The 16,509-nt window shown below is 43.6% G+C and overlaps 1 protein-coding gene across 1 annotated transcript in view; it reads right to left on the reverse strand.

Moving 5' to 3' along the window:
* Positions 1 to 16,509, reverse strand: part of CNTNAP1 (contactin associated protein 1) — a 157,891-nt gene that overhangs the window by 45,405 nt on the left and 95,977 nt on the right. Inside the window, exons 12-15 of the mRNA XM_075349990.1 lie at positions 13,468 to 13,587; positions 11,699 to 11,902; positions 8,415 to 8,571; positions 2,517 to 2,644 (exon numbers count right to left, since the gene is read on the reverse strand). Coding sequence (XP_075206105.1) covers positions 2,517 to 2,644; positions 8,415 to 8,571; positions 11,699 to 11,902; positions 13,468 to 13,587 — 609 coding nt within the window. The remainder of the gene's footprint in view (positions 1 to 2,516; positions 2,645 to 8,414; positions 8,572 to 11,698; positions 11,903 to 13,467; positions 13,588 to 16,509) is intronic.

Raw genomic sequence — 16,509 nt, forward strand, 5'->3', positions numbered from 1 at the left:
CTGCCTTCATTAAAGTGAATGGAGCTGGGAGCCACAGTGCAGCCAGAACTTCAGAAGAATGCGCAGCCACGCCCTTATATGGAATGTTGGCGTGTCACAATGCAGCCAGGGAAAGAGGCAGACACAGCCAGGGAAAGAGGCAGAAACAGACAGGGAAAAAAACAGACATAGACAGGGTAAGAGACAGACACAAAGAGACAGACACAGACAAAGAAGCAGACTGACAGGGAAAGAGAGAGACAGGGAAAGAGAGGGAAAGAGACAGACAGGGAAAGTGACAGACAGGGAAAGTGACAGAGGAAAAGTGACAGAGATAGATAGACAGGGAAAGAGATTGAGACAGACGGAGAAAGAGATTGAGACAAACAGGGAAGAGACAGACAAAGAGATAGAGAGAGACAGAGAGATATATACAGAGGGGGAGACAGACAGAGAATGGGAGAGAAACAGAGAGACAGTTACTATCCTGGGCAGCACCGGGTGCTATGTTGTGAGGCGAAATTTTAACCCCACACGTTCCAATTTACCAATCAATTTTGCCCCTATCTACATAATGGGGAAAAAGTGAAATGAAAAGTGTTGAGGGCAAATTGACAGCTGCCAGATGTGAACAAGGAGGACTTAAAGAATGAGAGCGATGGCGCCAAAGAGTATATACCGTACAGTTGCTAAGGTGGGGCCCCGACATGGGATACCACACTCGGGGATATGAACACACACACAAAATGCACCACACACTACCACGCATTTGAACACATATACCACCCTCAGCACACATTTCACCACACATACACCAACCTCGCCACATAATCGCCTTAAAACACACACAAGTCTGGTATAATCCTTCAAAAATAAAAATCTGATTAATAAGCAGCCAAACTACAAGAACAACAAATGTACCATATAGGAAATACGACAGCTGTCAGTCACATGACCTGTCTATTATGTGTATCTGTGAGCTAATATATACTGTCAGGGGGAGGGCTTTCTATTGCCTGGAAATTTATCAGGCTGCCAATAGTAACCAATCACAGCTTAGGTTCTATTTTGCTACAGTTAATTAATCTGAGCTCTGATTGGTTAATATAGGCAACAATTTAATAATTACATTTCTATCTATGTGTTTTGTGGTTTTTGTGTGCAGATTACATTTTTGTTAATACATTCTATTTTGTTAACAGCAGTTATTAACCCGGGCGAAGCCGGGTAGTACAGCTAGTGCCAAATAAAACACAAATAAACTGAAGGAAAATCAAAGGAAATGGCTTTATTAAGCTTCCTGGAAGAAGCATCGCAAGTGCGAAATGTGCGTTGGGTGTGTGGGACGCCATTATTACTAACCCCCTCGTAGGTATTACTGAGTTATCATGGGATCTTTGGTGCTTAATTGTAATTCTTGTTATGTTATTAACACACTTGTGTTAGTATTATGTTACTTTGTCTAATTGGATCAGTTATATTTGCATTGCTCCCATTATTCCCTAAGGTTGTTATTATCTATACTACATGGGCCATTGGCTGACTTGGTGTTCCCAACACAATATAATATCTACCCTTGGAGGGGTTCTGTTTTTTAGAGATATCTTGTATATGTTTGTGATTTTAAACAATTTTACATCTAATAAAATTTAATTGTTATATGCAACGGCATATGTTGTTGGTGGTTTATTTTAAGTGTAAAAAAGACACAGCTTAGCCAATGGAAAGGGCCACTACATTTCTTATTGATCTCTGACTAACAACTGAGGCAAATTATAGCTTTACTATGGCCAGTCCTCTTGGAACAAACCTCCTGTCTATCTCCAATCAGTACACAGTTCACTATACAGACTACTGAGTAAAAGTTGGGTGAAAGAAAGGAGAATCTGTAAAGTGTGATTCTGCAAGACTTATCCCATTCCTGATGTTTGACATAATAGTTAGTCACACCTTGATTGTTTGTGTATTGAGCAGGCTGAGGTATTGAGTCTGTACCATAACCACAGATGGTGGCGCAACTTGCTGCATGTGGGCCACAATGCAAAATATCCAATAATGTCCTCAATTGTCATTTGTCTTTAATAGTATTCATTTTGGCCAAAGGGAAATTTTGGTACTCCTAGGCTCCATGGCACAGATGCAACTGCCATCCCTTCACCCAATGTAGTCACGTCTCTGCCGGCAGATGACAACTTCGTACAGCCGACATTTTCCTGTAATAGTAGTGAATAAAAAAAGCTGTGTATCCATCAGATTTCTGAAATCTCACAGCTGTTTCTGTTACTGTAAAGCACAGCTTCTTTCTTTTTGTGAACATAGCTTTACTTAGCCATAGGGGTGCTGGTCATGTAATAGATCATGAGTACAGAGAGCGTTATTAATGGTGGTAGAGCATGATACTCTGAATTCGTCATGCTTCTAAGGTAAATACATTTTCATCATATACCTAAATAAATACATTTATGACAAAGTGGCCAACCTCTTTAAATTATTAGAACATTTGGAAATGGAAATATTGGGCTATAGGCAACTCTTACTGTCTCCATAGCAACGTAGAGGTCCAACTGAAAACCAAGCCTCGGAGCTAGAACGATTGGTATCCCCCACAACAACTTGGGTCACTGGTAGATGATCACGGAAAGTCAGTAAGCCTTTGTCATATCTCCTAAAATAATTCACAAAAAAAGACAAGTAGATTATGTATAATGTTGTATTTTGCGTTGTACTAGAATGCCATCTTGTGGCCTTCTCATTTTACACATTAAAACACTGTCACAATTCCTCCTACCGATGTGTCTGGATGCATTGAGTGACTGTTTAGCTGTCCAATCTTGGACAGGGGAGTGCCGAGCTGTCAGTATGGTGATTGACAGTTCAGCTATCCAATCTTGGGCAGTAGAGTGCCGAGCTGTCAGTATGGTGATGGACAGTTCAGCCACCCAATCTTGGACTGGTGAGTGTTAAGCTGTCAGCATGGTGATGTACAGAGGATAGTTGTCACACGTAGCCTTCCAAAGAGCAAGCTAATCCCTGTGAGTGGGATGGATAGGCTTAAGGACTATTTGAATCGGTTTGTGCACCGTGATGTCAGACAGGAGAATAAGGGGCCTAGTGTTGTCTGATGGAGCAAAGGTTCCAGGAAAGTGGTCGGCCGTTAAATTATGTGTAGAAGTGGAGTCTGGAGGGAACCCTGTCGGGATCAGAAGCGGTGTCCATGTTATGTCTGATGCCCTGGACAAGCCAGGTAGTCACGGATACGGCCCCACACAACACCAGTCCCTCACTAGGTAACACCAGACAACCACATAACACCCTAGTCACCTCCCTCAGAGCTGGATGGACACACCAGGGGGCGGGGCCAGGTGGTTGGACACGCCCACCGAGGAGTCTCAGACAGCCTGGGGCGGGAAAGTCGAGATCAGTTTTAGTGTGGAGCAGAAGTGGAGGTCAGGCCTGTGTGTGACAGGCCTGAAGTAGACTGAACCGGTGCCAGGGTAGGAGCCCTGGTACTGCTGGCTAGGAGGAATACGGAGGCCTCTGTCTGCAGGAGCCGGGAAGATGGCTCGGTGGAATCGTGGTGGACCAGGACAGGGTAGTGGCCCACCGGTACCGACCCGGGGAACCGACTCAGAAACCGGAGCACAAGAGGGGGTACTCAGACCCTGAAACGAGGTCTAGAAACGACTGGACTGAATTAATTAACTGATTGCCGTCTGGACTTTAGGTCCTTTCCCAGCCAAAGTCCCTCATAGAAGACAACAGCCCAACGAGGAGGATAGAAAGCCACCGCCAAGGCTCAGAGAGCCCACGGGCCAGCTTCTGCGGGCAAATGGGCTCTTCCAACATCTACAAGCTGGGGAGCGGACTCCTGACGTTGCAAGCGCAGGTAGTCCAACAACTCAAACAGGTGCAGGAGAAAGGTAGAGACCACCAACTGGGTGGGGGAACCCAACTGCAGCTGGCTGCGGGCACCGACCACCATCATCTTGGTTTACCAGAGACTCGAGTGTTTCATTCTAATAGTGAGTACACCAGTGCCCTCCGGCCGCCCATCTCCCTGCACCGCCAAAACACCCCCAACGGGTCCCGGGACCACCATCTCTGCCCACGGAGGGGTTAACAACTTGCTGCATACCATCTTCCCCGGGTGCCCCGTAACTGCAGCGGTGGTGTCCACCTTTACCACATCCCGTGGGTGGCGTCACGAACTTAAAACACGGCTCCGGACGTACACCTATGTCCCCAAACCGCCAGCCCCCTTTTTGGTAGGAGTGACCTCAGGACCCCCAGGTCCGAAGACCCTCGAGCCACCCACTGAAGGTCCGGACCCGAGCGGCTCGGTTGCAGCCGAGCACGGGGCGGCACATTATGCAAATGGAAAATGTCCCTGATTTCAAGTTCAGTAAAGATCGGCTGTTTGAAGGAATTACACTAGTGTCTGCTTTATTGACTCATAGAACGAATGGACTGTGGCGGAAGCATCCTTGCAGTGAAGCTGCGACCGGGAGGCAAGGGATTACTGAGTGGCTGAGCTGCGGCCTGGCAACTCTTATACTCACACCTACCACTGTCACCCCTTGCCGTTCTACAGTGGTGCATTAAATCTGTCGCCTGCCCCTTGTCAGGTGTCATATACTCACCTTCTGGCAACTTCACATTTTACAAATGCCTTTCCGGTCCCATGGTGCCATCCAGTTTTTCCCGTGATATGCGAATTGTATACTTGTGGTCACGTGCCAACTAGACATGCTCCTCTCTTAATAGATGTGCACTGAGAGAGCACAAGCACGACTAGTCAGAATGTGAGTAAAACTACGCAAAGTGCATACATTTGATCACATCACCCCACCTGCTCTCACTGGCAGCACTGGAGAATCCTGACACACCGCACTCACTCAGGATTCAGAAGTCTGCAGTCACATACACTGACTGTTGACTTACATCCCAATCTTGGCCAACCCCTTTAACGGTGGTCTAAGAAACCATTGCTGAGGTAAGGTGTGTGTTTAAAGGGAATGTACAATACGAAGCAAACGTTTTAGACAAGTGTGGAGAAAATGCCACAAAGTAAGAATTCTTTAAAAAAATGTGAAATTGATAGTTACTTTTTATCAATTACCAAACTGCAAAGTGACTTCTCAAAAGAGAAATCTAATATATGGTGCGATCGCCCTTTGTGCGACTATACCCAGAAGTATTAATGTTTTGATGCTGTTTTAGAGACAAACGGCGGTCTCACCCAATATTGATTTGATTTAGATTTCTCTTTTGTTCATTCACTTTGCGTTTTGTTAATTGATAAAAAATATGCAATTAACACTTCTATTTTTTAATGCATTCTACTTTGCAGTATTTACACACCTATCTAAAACTTTAGCACATACTGTATAATCAGAAAATGATCTACGGTAATCTTTACATGATGTTTTTATGTGAAACGTAGTTGTTAAGTATTTTTGTGATTATTTAATTATTTTTTTAGTTTTCTAAGTCACTGTTTATAAGGTCTCATTCAGACGCCCATGATTTTTCACGCACCCACCTCCAAAAAAAGATCTGAAATTCAGTGTTTCTGTTCACATTTTTATCGGTGTTTGGTCAGTGTATCAGTTTTTACCATCCGTAATTTTATTGTAGAAAAAAATAAATAAATGACAAAGCTTTTCTTATTCATTCCAATGTTAATCACATACAGCACACTGACAAATAATTTAGATCAAAGACTGATCAAAAATGTCTCCGTGATTTTTTTTTTGTGGACACACGAACTTCAAAAAACCACTGACGTGATCAGATCAATATATTACAACTAGATGGTGGGCCGATTCTAGCGCATCGGGTATTATAGAATATGTATGTAGTTTATGTAGCCCGCACCACTCCCACAGAAACACACACATCCAATCAGGAGGCAGCTGAGCAGAGAGGTGGGCGGGACATGCCGAGGAGGTAATAGGAAGCAGCTGCATCTCCCAGCCTGCAGGGCCAGCGAGGGGGGGAGAAAGTACTACAGAGTATGAAAAGAAACACCAATAATTAGAGGACGAAATCCATACCACATAAGATTAATAGATATAAAATAAAGTCAATAATATAACATTATCAAAATGTGGGGATATAGGATCAATAGGACCATTCGGATTAGAATATATTAAACCAAAAAAGAACAAAACGAACAAGGGGGTCACTTGAATATTGTATTAAATCTTTATTATCATAATTAAAATTATACATAAAAACACACACACGGCTGTTGACTGGAAAAAGGCGTCAAAAACCTGCATAATATGTGAAGATCATAACAATGATACAGTACAATGATAAGGCAGTAGGGATAGTGTGAGGGAATTCAAGGACGATAAATGGATGAACAATTAATTATAAATAATTCAGACACAGCAAAAAGTGTCAAGTACTAGGAAGATGTGGCTAGTAATCATGCCACACTAATAAGGTATAATCAGCAGAGAGTTCAGCTGATAACAAGCAAGGTAAAGGTCCAGTCACACTAAGCAATTTACCAGCGATCCCAACAACGATAGGGATCGCTGGTAAGTTGCTAGGAGGTTGCTGGTGAGCTGTCACACTGCGACGCTCCAGCGATCCCACCAGCAACCTGACCTGGCAGGGATCGCTGGAGCGTGGCTACACGAGTTGCTGGTGAGCTCACCAGCAACCAGTGTCCAGCCACACGTGCAGAGAGCAGGGAGCAGCGCACACTGAGCGCTGGCTCCCTGCTCTCCTAGTACAGCACACATCGGGTTAATTACCTGATGTGTGCTGCAGCTAATGTGCACAGAGCAGGGAGCAGCGCACACTGCTTAGCGCTGGCTCCTTGCTCTCCTAGCTACAGCACACATCGGGTTAATTAACCCGATGTGTCCTGCAGCTACATGTTTACAGAGCAGGAGCCGGCACTGACAGTGAGAGCGGCTGAGGCTGGTATCAAAGGTAAATATCGGGTAACCAAGGACAGGGCTTCTTGGTTACCCGATGTTTACATTGGTTACCAGCCTCTGCAGAAGCCGGCTCCTGCTGCCTGCACATTTAGTTGTTGCTGTCTCGCTGTCACACACAGCGATCTGTGCTTCACAGCAGGACAGCAACAACTAAAAAATGGCCCAGGACATTCAGCAACAACCAACGACCTCACAGCAGGGGCCAGGTTGTTGCTGGATGTCACACACCGCAACATCGCTAGCAACGTCACAAAAGTTGTTCGTTAGCAGCGATGTTGCTAGCGATGTTGCTTAGTGTGACGGGGCCTTAAGTATCGTTCCTGATTTCCACAAACACTAAACCGGCAGCCTCAAGAAAGCAGGTGAAATGTAAAGAGGGAGACGGCTCAATGAGTCTTCGACCAGTAGGGGAAAGAAAAAACATATAGTTTTAAGTAATATTAAGAGAGTGTCAGAATCGGCACACTCCTGTCACTAGATAGTGATATATTCACCTAGGGTCATAGAGCACAGCCTCCTCAAGGTATGCGGCGCCTGCCCCGACGCGCGCACGTTTCGTAGCGACTTCTTCAGGGGGAAGCCACATCTTCCTAGTACTTGACACTTTTTGCTGTGTCTGAATTATTTATAATTAATTGTTCATCCATTTATCGTCCTTGAATTCCCTCACACTATCCCTACTGCCTTATCATTGTACTGTATCATTGTTATGATCTTCACATATTATGCAGGTTTTTTACGCCTTTTTCCAGTCAACAGCCGTGTGTGTGTTTTTATGTATAATTTTAATTATGATAATAAAGATTTAATACAATATTCAAGAAACCCCCTTGTTCGGTTTTTTTCTTTTTTGGTTTAAGAGTATGAAAAGAGAAGAAAGTGCAAGGTGAGTATAATCGTTTGCTTCTTTTTTACTGTGTGCTGGAGGCTGCTGCTGGGGTGTATATAGAGGCTTTGGCTTGTGGAATGTATATAACGGCTGCTGGGGTGTATATGCTGGGGTGTATATAAAGGCTGCTGGGGTGTATATAGAGGCTGCTGGCGTGTATATAGAGGCTTCTGTGTGTGGTGGTGTCTGTGTGCGACAGTGTCTGTGTGCAGCGGTGTCTGTGTGCGAGAAATCAGCAAAGCGTGGTTCAAATCCCGTGTCAATGCGCGGTCGGACTGCGCCTGTCACTGATTGGTCGGAGGCGGCTGGCGCGACCAATCAGCGACGCGGGATTTCCTTTACAGACAGAATTAGACAATTATATATATAGATGGGTACGTGTTCTATCCATGAAACACACAGAAAACGTACATGAAAAACCGACTTCTAAATGAGGTCTAAATAACAGGTTTAGATTTAAAACTTATTGAAAAAATATCGTTTTTTGGAGTTATCTTTCCAGTAAAGCATACAGTATTAATATAAACCATAGGTCAAAGTTATGTTATTCCTTGTGAATTATAATCAGAGCATATCCTTATACAAACCATTGAAGATGGTCAGCATCGCAGTTACAGAAATGAGTGGGGTCAGCACATGTTTTCTCTATGCCACAAGCACATCTCTGAATACCGGGGTTAGACCCTCCCCAGTAAAAATGTCTCTCGTTATTCCGGCCCATCCAGAAGCTGAATGGTAATCCCACTGTTAGAACAGAACATAGCAATGGTTAACATGGAAAATAGCATAAGTAAAAATCTTTTTTTTTTTTTAATACATAGCCAAATGACAAGCACTTTCTTATTACACAATTTATGCAGGTACACTTATGGACAGAATTGTTAGTTCCCTCCAGTTAAAGTAAGAAAATCTACTGACAAACACTTGGGGTACATTTACGATATTACTTATAACTATACTATAGTAGTACGAGTTATAGTCATTAAAAAGGAGAACCAGGAGTCAGATAAAATAACAATTTTTATTAAACATTATTTAAAAATTAGTTTATACAGATGGAATTCTTCTCAAATGTTTCATTTTTCTCAAAGTCAACAATCCCAGTGAAAAGAACCGATAGGACGTCGTGTCAGTATTAATTACAATACCATTCTAAATATTCTAGGAAAACAAAGTGTAAACCATGTATTGTCGATTTCCACATGTACAGATAATGAATAAATTACTAGCACTTTAACCATGCACATACTGTATGTTATTGGGCTCCCCTTTCATATATCAATGTTTGAATACTCCAATACATGGGTCACTAGTTACATAGTTGCTATGGTGGGGCAATATAACTAGCTCTACGGCTATGTGTGCACACAATAGTTTTCTTTCTTCAGCAAAAAAACGCACCCTCTGCCAAAAAAACGCACCTCTGGCCGAAAAATGCAAAAAAGCATGCATTTATGCCACAGTTTTGGTGCCTTTTTGCCACCTTTTGGTGTGTATTTGCCCATGCGTTTTTTCACTATATTCAATGGAAAAACGCAGGGAAAAAGGCAAAAAGAAGTGACATACTGCTTCTTTTTTCTGCACCCAAAACTGCAGGCAAAAAAGAAGCAACGTGCGCACACAAACTGCAACAAAACTGCACCCAAAAATGCAGCAAAATCTATAGTGTGCGCACAGGGCCTAAAATCTGTAATTCGCAACGGCTGTAAAAAACTATTACATAAGTAACTGGGGCCTCGTTTCTGAGAGTTGCCTCACAGTAAGATCATTCTGGTTGCCTATAGCTACTGCAGAAGTAACTGGGGCCTCATTTATGAGAATTGCCTCACGGTAAGATCATTCTGGTTGCCTATAGACACTTCAGAAGTAGCTCACGCCTCATTTATGAGACTTGAATCACAATAAGATCATTCTGGTTGCCTATTGCAACTAGAGTGCAGCTTTCACGATTGAAGCTGCTGACACAGTTTTTGGCCAAAAGGTCTTAAAGAATTAAAGCGATGGCACCCAAAGAGTTGCTCGTAAAGGGACAGTAACCATATAGTCGCTAAGTTGGGGCAACATGATTTATGAGAATTGCCTCACAGTAAGCTTGTTCTGGCTTCTTATAGCCACTGCAGAAGTAACTCGGCCCTCATTTATGAAAATTGCCTCACAGTAATTGTGTGACTTGTCTCACAATAAGATCGTTCTGGTTGCCTATTGCAACTAGAGTCCAGCTTTCATGATTGAAGCTGCTGACAGAGTTTTTGCCCAAAGGGTCTTAAAGAATTAAAGCAAAGAGTTGCTCGTAAAAGGGACCGCAACCATATAGTCACTAAGTTGGGGCAACATGATAAGTTACTCTGAAGTATGTAATTATAGCAACAGCTGTCAACAACCAGTACAAAAGTAACTGGTACCTCACGTATGAGAATTGCCTCACAGTAAGATTGTTCTGGTTGCCTATAGCAACCAGAGTGCTGCTTTCAGCATTAAAGCTGCTGAAGTAAAGTGAAAGCTGAGCCCTGATTGGTTGCTATGCACAATTAGAACAGTCTGACTGTGAGGCAGTTTTCATAACTGAGATTAGAGAGCCTTCAGGACAACATTTTCTGCTTTATATATAGATTTATCTAATAGACCGTTGATCATTCTGAGATGATTACTAAGGATCATAATACTAAGGACTGTTTTCTAAGATGCCACCCCAAAAACGACCATCTATTGAGCAAGTTAATCCAAAAGCTAAGAAAGCAAAACTGTTTCAAACAGCTGAGACAAGTGAACAACACGAGTCCTGGCTTGAAATAACAATTTAACATATAATTTTCCATTTATTTGTCTCCCAAGAAGTAATAAAAAAGTCTCTGGGGAGCATTTTTTGAGTTCTTCATTGTGCATTTTACAAACTGCCATAGACAGGGAAAAGGAGCCCACTACAACACTAGAATGACAGAAGTCATTGGCAGAGCGTACCTGGATTTACGAGGATCCAGCATGTCACCAGGTCTATTCCCTACATAGCGCATGTATATATATATATATATATTATAGATAGATATATATATATATATATATATATATATATATATATATATATATATATATACTGTATAAACAGCGTTCATATACCAAGTGGGTGACCCGGAGAAGCTGTAAAATTTCAATGGTGCTGGGCTAAGGCTATGTGCGCACAGTGCGTTTTTCGCGGCGTTTTTGCGCGTTTTTCGGGTGCGTTTTTGGCCTCGAAACTGCATGACTTTGCTTCCCCAGCAAAGTCTATGAGTTTTCATTTTTGCTGTCCGCACACAACTTTTTTTTTAAGCTGCGTTTTTGAGCTTGAAAAAAAAAATGGACATGTCAATTCTTTCCTGCGTTTTTCTGCGTTTTCCGCCCATGCAATGCATTGGAAAAACGCAGCAAAACGCAGAGATCAAAAACGCAGCAAAACGCAGCCAAAACGCACCAAATCGTGGTAAAAACGCATGCGTTTTTTACGCGTTTTTTCGACGCGGGTGCGTTTTTGTGCGTTTTTATCGGCCAAAAACGCACAAAAACGCAGCGTCAAAAAAACGCAGCGTGCGCACATAGCCTCAGGATCAAGCGCTATAGTGTCATTACAGTGCTTGTCGTTATCAGGTTAATGGGGTTATCTATTTTATGATCAGCCTATTGTAATGGGACTGTTATTACAAGTAGGGATTTTACCAAGATATCCCCTAGAAGGTACTACCAAATAGGATGTTTTTTAGAACTAGAAAAGCCTGCCCTGTTCAAGATAGGACTGTACACTAGTTTTACTGTCATAAAAAAAAAAAAATAATAATAATAATATAACCCTATTGTAAACTGTGTTTTCAAGGACATATAAAGCCAGGTTTTTACTCACTTGGTGTATTAAGGAGCCTGGATCTATAGCAGGAATATTCTATCCGTTGCTCACAGTATTCAGATCCATTAGCCAGTGACGACACTTCCCCCCAGGATGCGTTCCAGTAATTTACTTCCCCTAGAAATGGCTTATCAATATTGGAACCGACGACTTTGGTTCGATAATATCGGTCATTTTGTACTGTTGTCCATGCTCTTTCATCTGATAAAATTTGAAATGTATATAGTAATTATGAATGCATTGTACAGTTATAGTACCAGCTTTTTATAAAACTCTGTCCCCTTTCCAATCATGGCAACACCTGCAAGTATTTATGTGATTTTACTTTACCCTTAACAACTTGTGTGACTGCACTTTAAAGCAGATCTATCACCAAATTTCACAATACAAACTGCATGCATTAATAAGTAGTTCTCCCAGTCCTGATTAGGCTGCTGAACTTAGTTTTTCCATGTCACAATGGCAGTATATTCCTTTCTGAAAGTTTAACTCAATCTGCGCCCACTTAACTTGATTAACAGATCCTCAGTGCCCCTACTCCCTGCTGTTGACATCTCACACTGCTCACTATAAGCTGCAGATATCAGCCAGGATGTGTATCGATGTAGACTGACTACACTTAGGGGCACTTTGCACACTACGACATCGCAAGCCGATGCTTGCGATGCCGAGCGTGATAGTCCCCGCCCCCGTCGCAGTTGCGCTATCATGGTAATAGTTGGCGTAGCGAACATTATCGCTACGCCAGCTTCACACGCACTCACCTGCCCTGCGATATCGCTCTGGCCGGCGAACCGCCTCCTTATTAAGGGGGCGGGTCGTGCGGCGTCATAGCGACGTCACACGGCAGGCGGCCAATAGAAGCGGAGGGGCGGAGATGAGAGGGACGTAAACATCCTGCCCACCTCCTTCCTTCCGCATAGCCGGCGTGAGCCACAGGACGCAGGTAGGAGATGTTCCTCGCTCCTGCTCCTGTGAACGAGGAACAACATCATAACATCGGTCATTTCCAAATTATCGAAATGGCCGACACTACACCAATGATACGATTACGACGATTTTGCGCTCGTTAATCGTATCAAAAAGGCTTTACACACTACGATATCGCCTGCGACGCCGGATGTGCGTCACTTTCAATTTGACCCCACCGACATCGCACCTGCGATGTCGTAGTGTGCAAAGTGCCCCTTAGGCTACATGCCCATGATCAGAGTTCACAGCGTTTTGGACGGAGCGTGTTTCAGCTGCATCCAAAACGATGCGTTGTACAGTACAAGCACAGTGGATGGAATTTCTAGAAATCCCATGCTCACTGTGCTTGTTTTTCCCGCCCAAAAACCAACCTGTGGTGCTGCTTCCCGCAGTTCTTTGCTGCGGAGATGCGAGTGCTCTCCACAGTGAGAACACAGCGAGAGACCGCAACTGCACAAGACCGGATTGTGGGCACAGGCAGCTTCGGTCTCCTGCGGAGGTGACTCACAGCCCCGCAGGTCAGGACCTGCCGCGTCCATACCCTTATGAGAGCCCTTATTTTATAATGTATTCAGTTTACATTGTGAAATCTTGTGACAAATCTGATTACGTTTTTCTCAATTGTTCTTGACTAACATTGCCCTGATAAGCCTATGTGTTCATATACTCATATTTCTTTCCTTTCTTCTTTTCACCCTGTAAAATATTTTCTATTACTGTGAATACCCCCAACAACAAATAAGTGGACTTTCCTCATTTTAATTTGGCAATGATGATAATAGTGACTACATTACCAGATATATCACAGTAGACCGAAAATGGCTTTAGGGGGCCACTGCCATCAGGATCCAAGGTGTAATTGCCGGAGTATTTTCCACTGATTCTGTAGGCATCACAATTTTCCTTGAAGAGAGCTTTAAAACAAAAATAATGGATTATTTGTAAGTAAGAATAGCATAAAACACCTTAAAACGTAACCGTTGTTTTAATTTTTATTTCATAAAACAATAGTACTCATTAAAATAAGCAACTTAGTAATATCTTGTATCAGACAAATCTGCTTCTTTCTTTGCCAGAACTGATCAGTCATTATTGATGATATTCTATGTAGATAGAAGAGGGAGGAGGGGCGGAGCTTTGCCTCTAGCTCCTCCCTCTGCCTCTAGCTCTTCCCTCTTCTATCTACATAGAATCTCATCAGTAACAGCTGCCGTCTCTGATCTCAGTCATGGGAAAGTCTTCACCAAATAAAGATTTTACCCCAGAATTGAGAATTTTGATAATGACTGATCAGTTCTGGCAGAAAAAGAAACAAATGTGGCTGATAACATATATTAGAAAGTTGCTTATTTTCATGAGTACTATTGATTTACGTAATAAATGACAGTTACGTTTTAAGTAACATAACTTTAGCTTTCAGGTTTACACACTACAATGTACAGATGTTATAATTTCTGTGCTGGTAAAAGTGTACATTAGCAAACACAAAAGGCCCCGTCACACACAGAGATAAATCTTTGGCAGATCTGTGGTTGCAGTGAAATCATGGACATATTGTTCCATTTGTACACAGCCACAAACCTGGCACTGATTGTCCACAATTTCACTGCAACCACAGATCTGCCGCAGATTTATCTCTGTGTGTGACAGGGCCTTGAGTATACAGAAAATCACAGAGAAATAACTTATACAGCTGCATTTTTGCATTTAGACAACTATGACATGGCTGCATTTGTATACCAACCGAGGACATGGTCTCTAAAAGATTCAAGTAACCCAAAATTTGATCAGTCACCCTAAGTTCTCTAAGGTCGGTTTCATTTGTCTGATATTCATGATCCCAGTATGGACCGCAATGTCAGGATTGGCCACAAGTCTCCTGACTCAAAATCAACAGCAGCTATATTTGAGGCTATTATGTTCAGGTCAGGAGACCCATGGCCAATCCTGATATCGTGGTCCATACTATGATCATGAATGACAGATGTGTAGAACTTATTTAACTCTGTTTCATGTTTTGTAGCCATTATATGCAGCTGCAATTTAGCTGCTACCTTGTCACAGAAGGCAAATAGTGCAGATGTTTAACCGCCGATGCTCACGAGAGGTGCTTAGACTTGGACCTGCACACCATTCAAAATTGATATTCTACTCTTCAACGGATAGAAGACTTTCTCATCATGGTTTATAAGCTCGTGTTTCCAAAACTTTGAAATGCTCAATCACTTTCTGCACTACTCATTATTATTCATTATAGTATTATTACTGTATTTTTTGGACTATAAGAAGCACTTTTTCCCCCCAAATGTGGGGGGAAATTGGGGGGGTGCATCTTATAGTCTGAATCTAGGGCTGCGGGGAATGAGGGTGCTGCAATGGAGCGGGTCATCGGCGGTGTGAGCAGGCTGTAGCAGCGCCTACTGTGACCACGTGGGCCCGCTCATTTCATATGCACGCCCATCCATCATTTCTCAGCGCTGAAACCGGTGCTGACAGGTGGGCGGGATGACGGGTGGGGGGATGCGTGCATAATTAGCAGCCGGCCCGCGTGATCGCCCCTGGCAACTACAGCTTGGAGTGATCATGTGTGGCTATATTCACTGCCCCACGAGCATCATCATCAGCGCGGGGGGCAGTGAATAAGTACGGTATAGTCACCGGCCACTGATCCATGCAGCATCGCAATGTCCTCCTTTCTGCCGGCCAGCTGATCTGTGTAGAGAACGGTGAGCACAGGGATGTCATCCCTGTGCGCACCGCTAGTCTCCACACACATCAGCGAGCCGGCAGACAGGAAAACATCGCGATGCTGCAGGGAATGGTGACCAGCTCCACACAGGTCAGTGATGCTGCTGCTGACACTGACAGGAAGATGAGCAATGCTGCTGGAGTGAGGAAAGGCGAGTATAAACGTTTATTTTTTTCTGTGCCATAGGATACAGGCCATATACCAGGATGGGGGTATATTATGAGCAGGATGGACATATATAGCAGGATGGTGGTATATGAGCAGGATGGGGGTATATGGTATATGAGCAGGATGGGGGTATATAGCAGGATGGGGGTATATATCAGGATGGGGGTATATATCAGGATGGGAGCTATACCAGGATGACAAACATATATATAAGGATGGGGATCATATACAAGGCAGGAGGATCATTACCAGGATGGGGTACCTAAGTAGAGAATTTTGGGACATTACCCCCATAACAGAGTCAGCAGCAGATCCTCGCCCCATAACAGTGTGTCAAGACCATATTTTTTGCTTAAAGGGAACCTGTCACCAGATTTTTCCCTATTAAACTAAAATAATCACCTTCTGCAGCTCCTGGGCTGCATTCTATGAAGGTGCACCTTGGCCCGGACTCCCCTTCCAGACACCAGAAATAACTTTATAAAACTTGGCCATTAGGAATGCTAATTACCTGTGTTGGCCAGATGGGCGGGCTCATTTTCTGCTCCTTTCCTTCCTCCTGCCGCTGATCACCGTCCTCCTTTCTTGATTGACGGGATGACACCCTCCGTCACCCTCCTCGTCGCATTTTCAAATCTTGCGCCTGTGCAGTTAGGTCGGCTCGCGCAGGAGCAGTTCTGTCTGCCATATCGCGGGCAGAGCAAAAAACATAGCTGCCCTCACTCGCGCCGGTGAGCTAAATGCGCAGGCGTGAGATTATGGGCGGGTACGAGCATGGCGCTGGTGAGGTCGGCGCTCTGCATGACCTCACGAGCGCCATGCTCGTACCTGCCCATAATCTCGCGCCTGCGCATTTAGCTCACCGGCGTAAGAGAGGGCAGCTGTTTTCTGCTCTGCTGCAATATGGCAGAGCGAACTG

The sequence above is a fragment of the Anomaloglossus baeobatrachus genome, chromosome 5 (genome assembly GCF_048569485.1).
Source record: "Anomaloglossus baeobatrachus isolate aAnoBae1 chromosome 5, aAnoBae1.hap1, whole genome shotgun sequence".
Classification (NCBI taxonomy): domain Eukaryota; kingdom Metazoa; phylum Chordata; class Amphibia; order Anura; family Aromobatidae; genus Anomaloglossus; species Anomaloglossus baeobatrachus.